Here is an 18,816-nt window from a genome sequence, read left to right as displayed (position 1 = left end):
ACTCCCAACTAAAATGTTATTTTTAATCAAATATTTTATAATAATCCTATAGTCATTCTACTATTAATTATTATTTAATAATGAATCATTTAAATACATAATTATTAATAATATTTTAATGTTGCTATTTAATAAAACATTTCAAATAGAGGTCATTAAGTCTTTTTGTTCCCTCGTAACTTTTTCCACGTTTTACTTTTTAGAAAAGTTCACGTCTGACACAACTGTCAACAAATCTTCCTTTTATTTTATATGTGCAATTATTAAATAGAATTATTATGTGACCCAGTCTGTGAAAACCCAGCAAAAGTATATAAATATGTTTCTAAATAAAATCCTAAATAATGTATAGAACATTCTGTGAAAATATAACTTTAATATCTTTGAAAGTGAAGTTTTTAGAAGCAAAATCATAAAACGTGTCAGTATAATCTTTTTATTTGAGTAATTACAAAAAGGAAATATAAATCTTAAGTACTGCATTTTACAATTGGTATATAGTCCTATAACCTGCCATCTACAGCAATAAACACACAGTACTGATTTTCATCATTTTATGACGTTGATGCTCTAAATCTCATAATTAGATTATTTGAATTTGATCATCGGACTAACCTGGATTTCACAGATGGGTCTCATACAATTCAAATACAAAATGGCATTTCAAAACTGGATTATGAATATTACAAATGATATGATATGTGCTCTTGTGTTTGTTCAGTTGCGTGCGACTACAGAGACATCTGCTAAAGAGATGGTTCGATTAGTGGTGCAGGAGATCAACACCGTCTGCCGTCACCTGCAGAACGCCGCCCATCAGTGCACCTGCGCGGGCGAACCGTGCGGCTATCCGGCCTGCGTGTCCGAGGTGTGTGTGTACGGAGCAGAACAGCTGGAACACTTTGGTCTGGTTCTGCTGGTGGAGGGGAGGGAGAAATGGCTGCAGGATGACTTTTGTCCGCTGTCGCTGCAGAACCCTTGGACGCGCGGGAAACTCTGCGTGCGTTTTAAAGAGTTCTCGCCGCTGGCGCTGCAGCAAAGCAGAGCTACACCCGTCTGAAGCAGAAAACTCTCATTTCACATGTGCATAGACTACTGTTATTAATTTTATTTCAATCACTTCTTGAAAAGATGTGTGATGGGTTTACTGGAACGGCTGTACTGGATTTAGCTTCCAGCACTATACTGGCTGTTATTCTTCCGCTATGAGGGTGGCGCGCTAACACGGCGAGAGATTTACTCTTAAATGACTAGTAAGTCAACATGAAATCAAATCCACCCTGTTAACTTAAGGCACCTTCTCTTACTGTACACAAATCCTCTGTGCATGTTTAGAGTTTTTCTGCTAATGTCACCAAGCCCTACCACTTCAAAAACTTGTCATGTAGAGACCACCTGACCCGTTCTGTTTAACTCTGAAATGCATCACATTATTTAAGGTAAAAGGGTTTTGGATACAGTTTCATGTCGACTTACAGAACCGACGCCATGTGACAGCACATTCTCAGTCTAAAACACTCACATTCTTAGTAATGTGAATTCAAGTTATTAAACGTAATTGTAAGTTTATTTGTGTACATTTAGCAGTGACTACAACTCTTCCTTTAGTATTCAGAAGTGAAATGTTTACAGACTGCTTTTGGTGGTTTGATATCACCAAACAAATGTCTTGATTTGTGGTCGACACTGTCATCTACAGTCTCCTCCCTCAGGATTGTTTCACCCGTCTGCCGGTTGCGCCGGCCAAGAGAGAAACTTGGAGACCTCACCTGGCTCGGCCGGCGCCAGCAAGCTTGTCCAAAATGTAAAATTGTATGGGGATGCTCTCTCACAGTGATGTGAGACTATTCCTGTGCTGACGTTGAAAGCGATCACACCATATTTGATATACACCTGTACAACCGCTGGCATACTTCTGCGCCACGAGCAAAATACACAGAAATGCAAACCTGTCCTACATTTCTAACGTAACTGATGCACTTGAGAAAGTTTCTACACTGGAGATCCGTGACAAAACAGAAGCTGAATCCAAATGTGAAGTGTTCTGGAAGATGCTGATGCGAGATGCTCTGTTGGGCTGGACCACCGATGCATCGCCTCACACGCTGCCTCTTTCTATTGACTGGTGTTCCTGCGGGTTTGTTTGAAGACAGTTTCGTCTGGTTACCGTGCTGTGGAGTTTATTATTGATATCGAGGTTTACTGTCTGTACTTCATGACTGAGCAACACGTCTTCAGAACTGTTCGCTGCAATAATATTTGACACTGTAGCTCGGATACAGATTTCTCTTCCAAACACACCTGGACTAAAGACACGGACATTATTCACAACCAGTGTGTGTCGATATTGTGTACTTGCAGCAGATGTGTGTGTGTGTGTGCATGTTTCACACATGAGCTCACAGTGGTATGGTTGTCTGTTTGATGAAACCATAGTTTTGAGCAGCAGCTGCTGTGTGTGCGTGTTTGTGTTGTGTGTGCGTTTGTGCACATGTGTGTGAAAGTTGTTTACTATGTGCATCATTGTGAGCATCTTATTACCCGCTGCAGTCTCATTCAGATTCTTCTTTCTGCAGTGAAATGCATCTCATTGATCCTGAAATGTTTTCTTGGTGCGAGTCGAGCAAATGCTGGAACTGATGACAAAACTGCAGGTATTCAACAGCATCAACAATATGTAACCAAACTTTAAGCATGACATCCCCCCCCGAATCCTTGAGAATAGAATGACAATCCAGTTTAAAAAAAAACACTGTATATACGTTCATTGCAGCTTAATATATATATTCTATATACAGTACTGCACATTTCAGCAAATAATTCCAGAGATGCATTTCAGATTACTTTACTTTCCAAACACCCAAAATACTTTTGGATATGAAATGAAATGCTTTTGTGATGACGTACAGTTATCTGTTGAAAAGCTAAATGAAGCCACTTGTACGCACATGTGAATGCAGTCGATAGCAAATGATCATATCCACAGCCTCAGAATGAACTTTTGACTTCATCGTGAATGTATGAAATCAGCTTCCCGTCAGGTCACATTAACCATGAACATGTTACACTAACATTTGACAAACACTGTTTGTTGTAATTTTGTCCTCATTTTGAACAGTATACATATAGTGGGTTCACACACAAACCCATGTTTTGTTTGTGAAATTTGTTTGAAAAGTGTGCTTGTACTGTCTTTTTAAATAAACGCCACTTGTTTTTGTTTTCTAATCCATGGACATTTTTGACTCGAGTGTCCAGGGCCCTTTCCATAAAACAAGATTATGAAATAAGCCAGGCTTATTTTGGTAAATCACACTTATTGTCGGTCGATTCGGTTTCATAAAGCTAACTTCAAAAAAGTTTGAACTCCGTTACTATGGCAACTGAAACTAGCCTGGTCAGGGGGAGGCTAACTGTCAGGCTAAGCCTTAGTTGTTGCTTAAATAGAGGTCAGTTAACATTGACCCGCCGGTAAAGTGATGATATTACCACTGATTCTCAGGATGCAATATTTTTTCACTTTATTATACAATATAAAAAATGTGCAACACTTTGTTTTACTACAAATTACTGTATATCTAATGATATAGTCAAGTCAGATTTTTTTATAGCGCTTTATTTGTATTGTATCAAAGCAGTTGAACCCAAAAAAGCAAAAACAAAAACACGTGTTTGCCAAGCATAGAATAAATAAAGATATAACCTTAAAAAGTAGTTGTATATATTACACTGGAATGCTTCCGCAACATCTCGCGAGACACCAGCAAAAAGTCTCATGATATATGCAGAATGTGATGCATGATGGGATACACTTAGCGCTGAACACCTCTCTGAAATGGTATTCAAGATTTAGTGTGCGTTATGGGCACTGCACTTTGGAGTTTTTAAGACATTGTACTTCCTGTCGCGTGCAGCCTGAGATTCGTTCGAATTAGTAGGATCGTGCGAACTAAAGCTAAGCTTTATGAAACCCATTTAAAAAATGTATCTTATTAAATAAAAACCAATAATATGACCTAAACGTGAATCTGAACTTGTTTTCTTTGAGGTCTGAAAAAATACAGAGTATCTTATCTGTTATTTTCACCTGTTTCTCCAGTTTTGCAAATAAATGCAAATAGAAACAATATTGAATTTTTACAAAGTTTTGAGAAATATTGTTAGTAGTTTGCAGGAAAAAAATAAAACCGACCATTTTACCTAAACACACACTAAACATACTAAAGTCAGGAAAACTGAATATAATTTGAATTGGTCTCTTAACTTTTCCGCGGGTGTATGTTGACCTGTCCTTTTTTAAGAAATCAAAGGCCGCTGGATGATTCACTGTATCAACATTTAGTTTCTCACTTTTACTAACCCGCTGTGGGAAACACTCGACAAACACTCACAAAACGTTCACACACACAAACACAGACAACACAAACGGGCAGACCACACACACTGGTATACAAGCTCTCTCTCTCTCTCTCTCTCTCTCACACACACACAAGGGCAACAAAGCGTGTGGAAGACCACACACACACTGCACCTTTAAGACTGACGGTGGCTGTGACGGTTATCGACAGTAACTTTAGAATTGAAGCAGGATTCTCACACCTCCTAATTATACCGTGTAGACTCCGGGAAGACCTGAGCTAAATTTAGCCTGCTGCACATCCGCAAATACTGCTAGCAAAACATTCCCAAAAGCCCCTGAATGGATCCAATTCACACGGCACACGCTACAAAACCCAGCGAGCCGTCTAGCTAGGCAGCTTTTTAGGGTGTAATAAATTCAGACACGAAGGCTCGGACCTTCTTATTGGACAAATTCAAAAGCTGAATGCATTGAGATGATTGTGGATGAGAAATGTTGGTTAAAAGCTAAACGCTCCTAAAATCTAAATGAGCTCACCATTTGAAGAAGTTCACATCAAAATCGATTTCTTTTTTACTCATCAACATGTTTTAGGAGCTGCCGATGTCTTCGGAGCACAAATAAAGATATTTTAGGTGACATACGAGAGATTTCCAGGCCTTCTCAAAGACATCAAGGTTATAGTTGTTGTCAAGGTCCAGAAAAGTATTTAAGACATTGTTAAATTGGTCCATCCGCTTCGACACATGCAAATTCGGTTTGTGAATATATATATCGTTTAAAGTCGTTGTTTTCGCACGTACAATATTCTCGTCGCTTCAAAAATTTTCAGTTGTGCCACTATGAGCGGATGGATCAATTTAGCGATGTCTTTAGTACTTTTCTGGACCTTGACAACAATGATAACCATGATGTCTATGGTAATAGTTTATTCATCCTCATGTCATTTCAAACCTGTATGAGTTTCTTTCTTCTGCAGTACAGAAAAGAAGATATTTTGAAGAATGTTCTGAGCACCGAGGCCCTTTGACTTCCACAAAACCACAGAGACATTTCTCAAAATATCTTCTTTTCTGTTCCACTGCTGAAAGAGTCCACATGAGAGTAACTAAATCATTTTGATATTTTGGATGAACTGTCTCTAAGGTAAACGTAACTATGCTAATAAGAGAGTGAGAGAGTTGGTCCTCTATCTTGAAAGTGTATTTGCAGACTGGTTTTCCCATCATGTTAAATATCAGAGGTGTGCGTCGGGTCCCTCCGGGGCTCTGGTTACAGCGGCGGATGATAACGGATGTATTTCTGCATCCGTTGATCTGATGTCCTGTAAGATTATAGGAACACACCGTCCTCTCTGTGCATTTATAGCAGTCTGGACGTATGAAATGATGTGCGTATAGACGGCGGGGCTGCCGTTCACCTGTTGCATGTATGTTGTTTCGCATTCGTCCACGTCTGCAGCGAAGCCTCAGAAACAGACCCCCCCTCGGCGGACCCCCGGGGCCGTAGCCCTTTAAAGCACCTATAAAACATTTGGCAGGACTGTTTGAAGTTTTTACGAAGCGCTGCATTATTGTTCCCCAGAGAGACGGCGCACTCCACTGGCGCCTTACTGCCCTCATACACTGCCAGAGAGTGGGGGGGGGGGGGCGTGTGCATACTTGTGTTTGTTCTTTCTCATTCTGTGTGTCTTAGAGAGAGTGTGTGTTTATCTGTAGCACAGTTTTGTGTGATGAAGTGAGTGAGAGTTGGGGATCGTGTTCACATTGTAAGCAAACTGCACCTAATTCCCTTTTTCTGCTCAAATCTGAATTTTTGTGAGATTGTTTGTGAGACCTTTTAAATGTGATCAATGTCACATCACACAGTGTGACATTACGGAGAGTGTGAGAGAGAGCTGAGGTCTTTTAACATTTATTATGTTACGTGAATATATGTCAGATGAACCCTTCACATGCAGTAATGTAGAAATGTCCCTCACGTCATGTGTTTACCTGTGTCATGTGACTTCAGAGATATTATCTCTGAAGCTGTCTGTCTGTCTGTATAACTGTGTTTGTGCGTCTGTGTAAGTATGTGTGTGTGTGTATCTGTCTGACTGTCTGTATAACTTTGTGTTTGTGCGTCTGTCTGTCTGTCTGTCTGTGTTAGTTTGTACGTCTGTCTGTGTAAGTTTGTGTGTGTGTGTGTATCTGTCTGTCCGTCTGTATAACTTTGTGTTTGTGCGTCTCAATGTCTGTGATAGTTTGTGTGAGTGTATCTGTCTGTCTGTATACATTTTGTATTTGTGCGTCTGTCTGTCTGTGTACGTTTGTGTGTATCTGTCTGTCTGAATGTATAACGTTGTACTTGTGCGTCTGTCTGTCTGTGTAAGTTTGTGTGTGTGTGTATCTCTCTGTCTGTCTATGTAACTTTGTACATCTGTCTGTGTAAGTTTGTGTGTGTGTATCTGTCTGTCTGTTTGTGTGTGTGTGTGTATCTGTCTGTCCGTCTGTATTACTTTGTGTTTGTGCGTCTGTCTGTGTTAGTTTGTGTGTGTGTATCTGTCTGTCCGTCTGTATTACTTTGTGTTTGTGCGTCTGTCTGTCTGTGTACGTTTGTGTGTATCTGTCTGTCTGTATGTATAACGTTGTACTTGTGCGTCTGTCTGTCTTTGTAAGTTTGTGTGTGTGTATCTCTCTGTCTGTCTATGTAACTTTGTACATCTGTCTGTGTAAGTTTGTGTGTGTGTATCTGTCTGTCTGTTTGTGTGTGTGTGTATATCTGTCTGTCCGTCTGTATTACTTTGTGTTTGTGCGTCTGTCTGTGTTAGTTTGTGTGTGTGTATCTGTCTGTCCGTCTGTATTACTTTGTGTTTGTGCGTCTGTCTGTGTTAGTTTGTGTGTGTGTGTATCTGTCTGTCCGTCTGTATTACTTTGTGTTTGTGCGTCTGTCTGTCTGTGTACTTTGTGTGTGTGTATCTGTCTGTCTGTGTATCTGTCTGTCTGTATAACTTTGTGCGTCTGTCTGTGTAAGTTTGTGTGTGTGTATCTGTCTGTTTGTATAACTTTGTGTTTGTGCGTCCGTCTGTCTGTGTACTTTGTGTTTGTGCATCTGTCTGTCTGTATAACTTTGTTTGTGCGTCTGTCTGTATATGTTTCTGTGTGTGCGTCTGTCTGTCTGTCTGTCTGTCTGTATGGTCTCTCTAAGTGTGTTTGTGTATTGTTCTGTATAAATGTGTGTGTGTGTGTGTGTGTGTGTGTGTGTGTGTGTGTGTGTTTCGGTATTGGTCTCTGTAAGTGTGTGTGTGTGTATTGTTCTGTATAAAGGTGTGTGTGTTTGTCTGTATCGGTCTCTGTAAGTGTGTGTATTGTTCTGTATAAGTTTGTGTGTGTCTGTGTAAGTGTATTTTTCTATGTGTGTGTTTGTGTGAGCCTCTGGTGCCTCTCAAGTGTGTTTGAATTTACATTCATGTGGCAGCAGCTAAAAACTGAGCACAGCAGTGTCTAATCCACTGGAGCCAGACTGCGTGTGTGTGTGTTCATTGTTTCTGTTAATATGATGGCAATAATCATTCATAAGCTGCCGCCGGCACAGAGCTGACCGATCTAACAATGGGTGTGTCCTAGATGAGACACAACAGCTGGAGGGAATGTGTGTATGTTGTGATGTCAGAGGCCTTGTTTGATGTGTGTGTGAGTGTGTGCGTGCGTGCGTGTACGCTGAGCAGTAGCATTGGAATGGCAACGAGACCCCCCCACCACATACTGTTGAATTAGGCACGCTTCAACATGGACTTCAAAGAACTCCCTCTCACACACGCTGGGCTATTGTTAAGAAATATGATTGGATTGATAGATGGGATGATGAACTACAGTGAGATGAATGGGGACTGTGTACATATCTACCGTAACACAGAGATCAAGAGATACACACACCCAACCCCTCTAACAGAAAATCAAAACCATTGCAGTTTAAAATTGAAAGTATACTTCTCAAATCCCCTCTTATAATATCAATAATATATCGCTATAGCGACACAGAAATAAGGAAGAGATCATTCCAAATGTTCATTGAATCATCACGTCTCATTCATTCATCATGTAATGTGGTCATTTCAGTCCAGCGTCTGTAAAATTTGATCAAAATCAGAAGTGATTGAACTTTTCCTAAAACCATGCAGAAATATGACTGTTGTCACACAAACATATAAAGACAGACAGATACACACATTTCATCCAAGTACAAAGATATGAAGTGTGTTTATATATCCGGTGGGGACCTAAACCTGAATGCACACCAACACAAGGGGACTCGTGTCACCGTGGGGACCAAAATGGAGGTCACCATTGGCAACAACGCTTATAAATCGCACAGAAAAATAAAATCTAAAAATGCTCTAAAAAGTGATCTTTAGGTTAAGGGGTTGGGTTAGGGGATACAATATACAGTTTGTACTGTATAAAAATCATTACGCCTATGGACTGTCCCCACGAAGATAATAAACCAGACGTGTGTGTGTGTTGAATGAGAGCTGTTTATTGATCTGCAGCTCCACGTTTATGTGTTTTTTGATTAGATCACCAGTGTGACTCAATATTCAGCACGTCTCTGTACACACACTGTCATGTTCTGCCTGCTTTTACTGGGCTGAGACATTTCACAGTCTGTGTCCAATGCCGCTGGCATCTTCTCTTTGTGACACAAGCACACACACACAGTGTTTGTGTGAGGATGTAAATGATCTTGTCCGGTCGACAGTGAGTGAGCGCCAATGTGGAGCAGACTTCTTGATGCAATTGTTTTACTTTGTAACAGCAGATCAGGCATTCCCAAATCTTTATGTTTATGTCTGCTCTGTCTGTTCCTCTGTCTGTCTGTCCATGTTTTTCTCTCTGTTTTTATTGAATACTTGTACTGTCTGACCATTGTTAGAGCAGGTCAGGAGTTCCCAAACTTTTTCATTTCAAAACCCACCCAGACACTCTCTTAATACTTCTTGTCAGAAGTTGTGTATGGTAAGAAATTAAAATCAAATGGTGAAACACAGTACATGGTGTTTATGTGTAAGGGAGATTTGAAATCGGTCTATAGTTTCCTAGTTCGTTGGGGTCTAAGTTTGGTTTCTTGATAAGAGGCTTAATGACGGCCATCTTAAAGGGTCCTGGGACATGGCCTAGATTGATTGACGAGTTGATAATGTTGTAGGTTTAGATGTTGCAATAAGTTTAATTAAATCCTCCTGTTTTATAGTTGAAAAACACTGTATCCTTTTTTGGGGGGCGATGGTTGCTACTAATTCATAGGACAGACTTATTATTTTGTCTCTTATGATTTCTTTATGATTTTTGTATTACTCCAAAACAGTGTAGTAGTTCTGTAAACTACTTTTGCCAGAGGGGAACTTGAATCCCCTGGTTAGGCCTGGTTTTTTTCTCCTCCAATTGTTAGGACTCTGTCCTTCCTGTCTCGAGCTTTCTAGCTTCCTCTGCAGAGTCATGACATTGCCACGTCTTTCGGGTTTCTGTTGTGTTATGTGTGGAGACATGTGGCTTTATGTTGTTACTTGATGCCACGTGTCTTCCTGTTATGTCTCTCAGCCCCACCCTCGTATCTCCTGTAATTTCATTAGGGTTTCATTCCCATCGTCTGTTTGGTGTTTCACTTTAATTAGGGTTTTATTCCCATCAGCTGTCACCACTCTCCCCATGTAATCACTCCTCGTTAGTGTCTCCCTTTATATAGTCTTAGTTTCCCCTCTGTTCAGTGTCGGTGCATTATCTTTAGTCTAATGTTTATGGCCAACACGGATGTCTTGCGTGCACGGTATTATCCCCCGTTATTGGATAACCCGGTTCCTGTTTACAGTTTGGGAGTTTATCATTTATCTTTTCTAAAGATTCTTGTTTTGTTTTTGTTCCCCTCGTGGAATGTGTTTGTTTCTAGTTTTTGTTTGCATATAGGAATTTTAAAATCTGTCAGAATTTTTTAACAATTATGCAAGCACTTCAAATGATTTAAATTTATGCTCTGTTCTCTGAGTTACAGTAAGAAAGTCTCTAAAGATTGTTGCGACACCACCACCTCGACCAACTGGACGTGGCTAATGCATATAACAGTAGCTTGGTGGGGTACACTCATTTAGACCGAAATATTCATTTGGTTAAAGCCAGGTTTTGGTAAGACAAAGAATATCTTAAGTATTATTAATTATATGAATTAATTATTAGATCAGCGGGAAGTTGTGGCCTGGGGTTAGAGCGTTGGGCTTGTGATCAGAAGGTTGCTGGTTCAAATCTCAGTGTCAGCAGGTCACCCTTGAGCAAGACACCTTACCCCTGATTGCTCTGCAGTAATGTGACACTGTAAAAAACTACTTGTAAGTCGCTTTGGATAAAACCGTCTGCCAAATGAATAAATGTAAATGTAAGTAGGCCGAATTTTATGAATTGGTTTTGGTTGTTTATTACATTGTCTTCAGGTTTAATCACGATCAGATTTTTTCTCTGACTTTTGCCTACCTTATTATTTTGTAGTATTATTTGGGGGACAGATACGGTCTCTATATATTTGGAACAGTTAAGTGGGTTTTAATTAATACATGTTGACATCTGTGCTGTTAATATAGTAAACACCTTTGGTAAAAACTGTTTTCATGGTAAGGTTAAAATTTGCATGGAATTACCCATATGGTATTGATCATTGTAATTATTAATATTGTTTCAATATTATAAAAATGATAGTATGAAGAAAAATTCAGCAGCAGTATATGATTCACACTTCATCATTGTAGGTCTCTGTTTTGTACCTGTTTAATATTTTGCCTTAGGAGTCACGATGGTTGCAAAATCTCTCTCACTCTGCCTCTTTATAGAGAATGTGAAGCTGACGTCATGCCCTATGCTGCATGTTGCAGTGGCGCCACCATCTTGAGAGGATCATACTCCGCTGCTGTTATTGTTTTGATATGTCCCTTTACTTGTTTTGTTTGATATATAGACAAAGAATCAGAGGGGCTTTTCATGAATGACTCTGCATAATGGTATTGCGGTTTTTAACACAGCAAGACCAACCTACCATAGTTATATATATTAATCCAACAAGAAAAACAAATCACTGCATTGAACACACTAGACGTAATCCTCCAAAGATGGCGCAACATTCAACACGGCGTGACGTTGATTAACATGCTCTATTCTCATATTTAGTGTGTCCCAGAGAACCGGAAGTTGCGATAATTTTTACTTTCGTAGTTTGACGCATTTCCGGGTGAAATGTAATTTCCAATCAGAAAAATAGTGGGTGAGTTTTTCGTCTTTCTCTGTGGTCTGATTGGATGTATAAAAAGCTGTTGCATTTTGAAGTTGATCTGGCAGCAGACTGACGGGGAGGAGTTTACAGATCTAACTTACGTCATATAAAAAGTATAGCCATTACAGGAAGGAAGTACATTTTTAGATTTTAACTAAAGATTATGAGGGCACACAATTTTTAAAAAGATAATGACCCACATTGATAAACTATTTACAATGAACGCTGCAATATTTACTGAAAAAATAGGCATTGTGAATTTTCTTTAGTTCCAAAAAAGAGAGAAATTAAATAAACCAAATTAAAAATGAATGTGCCTGAATGCAGCATTTACTTTTCTTTTTTCTAAAAAACATTTCAATAGATAATGTTGTTAACAGGAATTTTTTTGGCCTGTGCAGTGAAAAGTTTGATATGCAATACTGAGAAACTCGAAAGGTACTAAGCTGCCCTCCAAACAAAAGCATTTAAAGAGCAGTTTTGAAGCACTAGTTTGGAGAAATTTCACACGTTCCAAATAAAACCCAAACTTGCTGGAGCACAATGGATGTGAATTACAGCAATATTCAGTCATTATTTGGAATGTGGAATGTGATGTCGTCATCCCCCACGATGGGAATGACCTCTCTTCCTCCACCAACCACCCCCACTCCCCCCCCACGTCCCTCTCTTCTTCCCAGTGGGATGTTTTCTTGCATTCATTTTAATTTTAGCCATCATGAATGAGGCTAATCAGGCTGGAATGTGAAGTCACACACACACACACACACACACACACACGCACACACGAGCTGACCGCATCCCAATTAAACAAGGCCGAGATCATTATTGATCTGCTGTCCTGCCCCCCTCTTCCTCTCTTTTCTTTAGCTGCGCTCTCCTCCCCTTTCTGTGCGACACGTTAGGCCTGAATAGACGGCCAGAGTTGTGTAGTGCCTCGGAATTGTGTTGTGCGTTAGTTGTGTTTCACACAGACACACATTGAGAGGGAAGCATCTCATGCTGGGCCGCTCAAAGACCTCACAGTCCCAGCTGTCAATCAAACGCAGAGCGCCCTCCGCTTCGCCCATATGCTGAACGTAAGGTATGACATCACCCTCTGCACCAGCGCGCAGGAATATACCTTATCTGCTGCCCTGCGTTCCCAAGACGTTTCTTTCCAGCGTCGCTGGTCTCCTCGGCTGTCGCCAGAGAAATTCGTCAATTGGATGCTGTTTACAAAAGTTGCAGTGTGACGCTTCAGACAGAATCGAGAGGAAATCTTCAAACGGGCAACGCTAAACGGGCCCAGATTTCTCACTGCTCCAACATCTGCTTTGATTTAGTGCTGCAGTTTTACCAAAGAGAGAGAGGGAGAGAGAGAGAAGAAAAGAGCAGACTGAGAGATATTTATGATCTTTTATTAAATATTAGCTTTATTAAAAGACATGGGGCCACACAACGTACAATTGCGTGCAATGGCACAACTTTGAGGGTCATGTTGATATCAATAACACTTTGGACATCATTTAACCAGTTAGTAGGTATATTTTGTTTGCCGTCAACACAGATTAAAACAATTAAGTTTTGTGTTTATGTAACACTTCAATGATGTTACACTTAATAAAAGCACTTATCTGTCTACTGTATCTTTCTGTCTGTATCTGTTTTTTATTTTCTGTATTTTGGAATTCTATCTTCATTACCATGATGGTTTCAAGATCTTTGAATACATTCATGTGAAGGCCAGCGGATGTCTGTTGAGACGTTGTCAGTTTTGGGGTGGATGGATGCGGTTGAGACATGCTTGGTATTATTATTACAGCATGCCACACAGATTAAACTGAGTAATGAGATATTAAGCATGTAAAATGGAGTGTTTTAATAAGAGTTTACATGTATTATAACCATTTGAATGTCCTTTAACACTTTTTCATGTTTGATTCCTCAAGGAAAGTTTTTGAAAGTATTACTCGCGGGTCCCTCGTCGCCCTCTAGCGGTGACAATGCGTCACGACAGCAGCAGCTGAACCGCAGAACCGCAGGCAGACAGTCTGCCACCGACCCACAGACTGCTGGGGCCCCGCTTACATGCCTCCACTACTCGTGTCATGAAGCCCACAGCTCACAGGAGGATATCCCTCTCCAATCCACTACGGCCAACTCTTTTTGGTAACACGAACATTTTATAAACATGTATTCATAAACACGATCGTCTTACACAACACGCATTCACAAAGTTCGATTGTGTGTCCGTTTTTACGCACAGAAAGATTTGTTTAACTGGATTTCGTGTCCAACTGGCTGTCCGTCATCAGTGTGCAGGTGATGGATGATAGTTGACTTCTTCCGCGTGGTGTTTTTTTCTGCGCTTCTGAATTTTGCATTCTTTAGATTTCCTCCAGTCATTTGGGCGTCAGGCCTCACATCGCGCTCGAGCAGTGCCGCTGTGAGAAGTGACTCGTCTCTCTATGTGGCCCGTTTAAACACTTAATTGCGCCCGTTTATTTGGTGACCCGAGAGTTCATGCGTGTTGGTTCCTGCCAGTGGCAAGAGCAAAGGTCGAAGCCGAATCCACAAACCTCCACACAAACCAGAGGCGCTTTAATGGTCCAATTATTGGATTCCTAAGCACTTCAACAGCGTGTTACTCTTTTTCGTTGGGAAAAAGTGATGTTGCTTGTGTGTGTGTGTGCGTGCGTGTGCGTGTGTGTGGCGCGTATGTCAGACTAATGAAAAAAAGCTAAAATAATTATTCTTATAATAACCAGATTATAATTCATGTGCCATTATTTGTTTTAAAAGAATGCCCCAAATGTAAGACAGCAATGATCCTGCAGCGCCGCAGTGTAATTTTAATGCGGTATGAATGAATTATACGGTTTCCACTTGAGCATTATTTATGCAAGGCGATGTAACCCTTCATAATAGGTGGTTGAGTTGTCGTGGAATGTGCAAGATATGGAAAATCCCAAATGTGTGTTTTCTAGTTGATGACTGTTGTTCTGTAGTAGCCCGTGATAAATCTAGATCTGTTGTGGCCGAAATTTTCCTTAACTGCGTGGTGTGTGTGTAGAGAGGGGGGGGGTCTCATTGTGTGTGTGTTCTCCTGTCAGTCAGACTGCGGGTTAGCTGGTGAGCTGGCTCCGCGCGCACACACTTGGAGCTGTCTGGGGGAGGGAAGGGGAGGGGATATTTAACTTGGGAAAGAGAGGAGTTCCACTTCAGACACGCTCATTCTCCTGCGAGTCTTTGCTGTGTCAGTCCCAGCTCAGGACCAGGTTTGGACGGGTTGTGCGCTCTGCAATGAAGCGGCTCTGGGCTTGTCTGGTGGATTTCTGACAGCAGGGATATGAAGGTACCGCAGCTGGTTGTGGAGACATTCGTGGGAATTCTTCATGTTGAATGCGTAGAGAACAGCAGTGGTCCTTGAACTGCTCGGAGCTGTCAAGTTTCTGACCAAGCTGGTGGAGTTCGTGCGCTTCTTGATCAAGAGAAAGCTCTTTTTATTCTGAACAGATAATGAACACGTTCTAGGGGTGGAACAAATCCGTTTGTGACACATTTGAGGTTGTGATCCGTGGATTTTTGTGTGTGTGCGCTCTCTGGAGACTGAGCGGCTCTTGTCCCGGTTCAACAGCGCCGGTTCGGCGGGACGGGCTGGAGCCTGTGCGCTCAGAGAGAGAGAGAGAGAGAGGAAGAGAGAGAGAGACACGTTTATAAAGGCAGTGCGTAAAAATAACATTGGCTGAGACGCGCTCCATTCCGCGGGCTGACATTTCAAACGACAATTTGGTTGCCACCCGGCAACAAAACCCGAGGAGCGCGTAGACACTCTGCCATCCCATCCGAGAGCAGGCGTTGCCATGGTGACCCACCGACAGATCTAGCGAAGGGTAAAGTAGCTGGAAAAGGGAATCGACGGCAGATGAGGACAACACATCAGTAGTTCGGATTTGAGTGTTTTTGGGGCGTTCTGAAGGGCAGTTGGCGCGGCGCACCCGATTGTTGCATCATCTGAAGGGTCAAAAAGTTTCCAATAGTAACCCCCCCAAAAAAAACTCTCGTCCCATGTCATTCCGGTCCACGCGTTCGTCTATTAAAAGTATCTCGCTCGTGCTGTCGCTTGGACTATTTATGCACGGGTGCGTGCGGGTGCAGTGACGGCCAACTCCACTCCATAGACAGACAGAACACGAGTCATGGGCATCTCCCACGCTCTGCTGCTCATCCTGTGCGCGCTCCTGAGCGTGCACGGCACCGCGGCCCAGCCATACCTGCGCCTGAGGCCATCCCCCAGCGAGCATCTACCAGTACCGGAACTCAAAGAGGACCCAGACCCGGAGTACGACCCGCGCGAGCAAGACCTCTCGGAGAGGACGCTGCGCAAAAAGCTGGGCAGCCACTTTGACCCCAATTTCATGTCCATTCACCTGCCCATCCAGCTGAACGCCAGCGCGCCGCCGGACGTGCCGGGGCCGCGCTCACCGATGCCCGTCGAGATCAAGAAGCTCGACCTGACAGAGACGCCGTACGGGAGGCGCGTCAAGGTGGGCAAAAAGGCGCGCCGGAAGTTCCTGCAGTGGTTGTGGACGCACACGCACTGTCCCGTGCTCTACAACTGGAAGGACCTGGGCGTGCGTTTCTGGCCGCGCTACATCAAGGAGGGGAACTGCTTCAGCGAGCGCTCGTGCTCCTTTCCCGAGGGAATGTTCTGCAAACCGGTCAGGTCCGTGACAAAGACGTTCCTCCGGTGGTACTGTCAGGGCTTCCTTCGGCAGAAGTACTGCACGTGGATACCGGTGCAGTATCCCATCATCTCCGAGTGCAAGTGTTCGTGCTGAGCGGTGCGCGTGTGTGTGCGTGCGTGTGTGTGAGCGAGAGAGAGCGCGCATGTGAGAGTGTCCATGGACTGGACGCACTTGGACTGAGAGAGTATATGATTTATGAATTATTGCACTGTTTACCCACGGACAGGGATGTGGCGCCACATAGCGAATCTATTTTTTTATATATAGCTTTTGAATTCGAATATCAAACACATGTACATATTTAAGTGAGAAAAGAAGAATGCAGCTATTTTTGTTAAAGGAACAGGACCATATTCTCAAGTGGAGCACTTCAGCCGGAAGAGCCGTGGTTATTTTTATGAAAGTATTGCATTTATGGAAAAAGGAAGCACTTCTCCAATAAGTTTCATTTTCCTCATTCGAACTGTTCAAGTGACTGAAAAACTGATACACTACAATGATGCTTAGAGGTTTTGTACAAATATTAATATCAATAATTGAGATTTTAAGGGCCGAGGACAAAAATATACATGTGAACTTAGCTTTTTTGGAAATCATTGTATTTTAGTAAAAATGTGTAAGGTTTATTTATTGTTTTAACGGTTGTGAGTATAGATAAAGAGAAGATAATAGAATATACCAGAAATTTTACTTGAAAAGTTCTAAAAATGAATTTAAGAGATTATTAATAATAATAATAATAAACATGTCCATGTAAATGTCATGGTTTTAGCAATAAAATCTGTTAAACCTGCAGTGTTTGTGAAGAGACAACGTGATCTTGGGAACAAATGATATGTGCTTAATCTTTATGTCTTGAAGATGCGCTCTTCTTCATTCCCTTTTAGACTGTCTATAATGTTGCCGACTGACACATGGCAGGGATGAAGATCTGATCTCCACATGCAACAAACTGTTGATTGTAATATTGGCAATATGTTTCCCAAAGCTGGACATTTTTCACCGCTGCAATGGTTACAGGGTTAACACTTCTGTTTTTGGTGTGGAAATTCTCAACAGACTGACGGCACCAGGGGAGAAGAGCGTCTCAGGGTGTCGTGGCGTGTCAGAGACGGTTTGGAAACGTCTGATTTACGGGCTCGACGCACCGCACCCGCCGGCTAGCGCGGAGATGTTCTTCATTGTGCGTAAAAGCGCGCCGATGTTAACACAGCGCTAAAATATGAAGCAGTCACTTTCAAACACTGTCATTGGTGAAATAGAGCAGGGAGAGCCAGCAGCTCCTGGCGAACTACTTCTGGTAAGGGAAGGGGGGAAAAAGAGCGAGCTACTCAAAAACAAGGGAGAGAGACAGAAATCTGAGCCCGATTCTCGTCCAAAAGTCTCGGCGTGAGAAACAAAGCGCGCAGCCCTTTACAATGACTGTGAACTGATGCCGACGGTACCAGACTGTTAATTAGTACGCAAACATTATGTCTGAGAGTTAAAGAGATATGAGACTCATAAAAACACGCACACACATACGCACATGCTCTCCAAACCGCGGCGGCGCTCCGTGTTCCAAGGACGCACACGCAATGAATCACGCCTCCTAAATTGCTGTCATTTCAGCACGGATCGCAGGGGAGTGAAAGTTACTCGCTGTGTGTGCGTGTTATTGGTGCGGTTATTGTGACAGATACACTGGCTGTGCTGTGTGTTTGGCGCAGGGTGGGGGCAGTTGTCAGCTCTCTTACTTGATGATGTCTAGGGCTTTTTGGAGGAGGCTGCGTGTGTGTGTGCGCGTGTGACGCGCCGGCGCCACTCGGCCGCGCACTCTGGCGAGCGCAGAATAGATTGAACAGTAACCCCTTCAGTCTGTGTGTGTGTGAAAGCCAATCCCCGACAAACTAGCCCTCAAAACACACAGCCGTCAGACTGTCGGAGCACTCCAGCCTTCTGCGCGCGCGCGCCCTTGTGTGTGGGAAGGGGCGGTGTATTCATCATTAAAAATATGACCGAAGTTGGAGGAATCAGTGGGGTCTTTGAGACCCAAGTTGAACACAATGTTTTCTGTCTTTGGCAGAGGCGAAAAAAACGCAGACACCAACTGTAGTAAACGCACTGAGACGCTTGAGCGTGCGCGCACTGAATGTTCTGCGAACAAAAGCTGTTATCACAAAACGCTTCTGTGCGAGAACATGTCCAAGTATATTGAAGAGCTGGACAACCCATATTGATCAAGCCACTACTCCAAACAGCCAGTGTATATGTAGGTTATGGCTCTGGTGTAGTAAAGGAGAACGAATTTTCAATAAGAAAATAAATAAATAAAAGTTGGTTACAGGTTTAGGTCTAAGTGTGGGATGTGTGGGAAAGAAACATCCACTGGTCCTGTGAGTCACAGTCACACTGTTATGTGCCGTGGGGACCACCAACAGTTGTGTGTGTTAAAGT

The 18,816-nt window shown here is 42.3% G+C and overlaps 2 protein-coding genes across 2 annotated transcripts in view; both read left to right on the top strand.

Moving 5' to 3' along the window:
- Positions 1 to 3,226, top strand: part of ankfn1b (ankyrin repeat and fibronectin type III domain containing 1b) — a gene marked incomplete at its 5' end in the record, with an annotated part of 32,261 nt that extends 29,035 nt beyond the window's left edge. Inside the window, 2 exons of the mRNA XM_079487956.1 lie at positions 722 to 868; positions 2,577 to 3,226. Of these exons, the coding sequence (XP_079344082.1) occupies positions 722 to 868; positions 2,577 to 2,579 (150 nt within the window). The 3' untranslated portion in view covers positions 2,580 to 3,226. The remainder of the gene's footprint in view (positions 1 to 721; positions 869 to 2,576) is intronic.
- An 11,749-nt stretch (positions 3,227 to 14,975) lies between these two features.
- nog2 (noggin 2) lies at positions 14,976 to 17,168 on the top strand. Its single transcript, XM_079488162.1, has one exon. It carries the CDS (start codon positions 15,832 to 15,834, stop codon positions 16,471 to 16,473), a length of 642 nt encoding a protein of 213 aa, XP_079344288.1. The 5' UTR covers positions 14,976 to 15,831; the 3' UTR covers positions 16,474 to 17,168.
- Positions 17,169 to 18,816: the final 1,648 nt, after the last annotated feature.

The sequence above is a fragment of the Barbatula barbatula genome (assembly GCF_947034865.1).
Source record: "Barbatula barbatula genome assembly, chromosome: 23".
Lineage (NCBI taxonomy): Eukaryota > Metazoa > Chordata > Actinopteri > Cypriniformes > Nemacheilidae > Barbatula > Barbatula barbatula.
This window is presented reverse-complemented; position numbering and strand designations above follow the sequence as displayed.

Bases quoted from the DNA above. Each gene is read 5' to 3' on its own strand.
- nog2 (XM_079488162.1), top strand. From the start codon at position 15,832: ATGGGCATCTCCCACGCTCTGCTGCTCATCCTGTGCGCGCTCCTGAGC.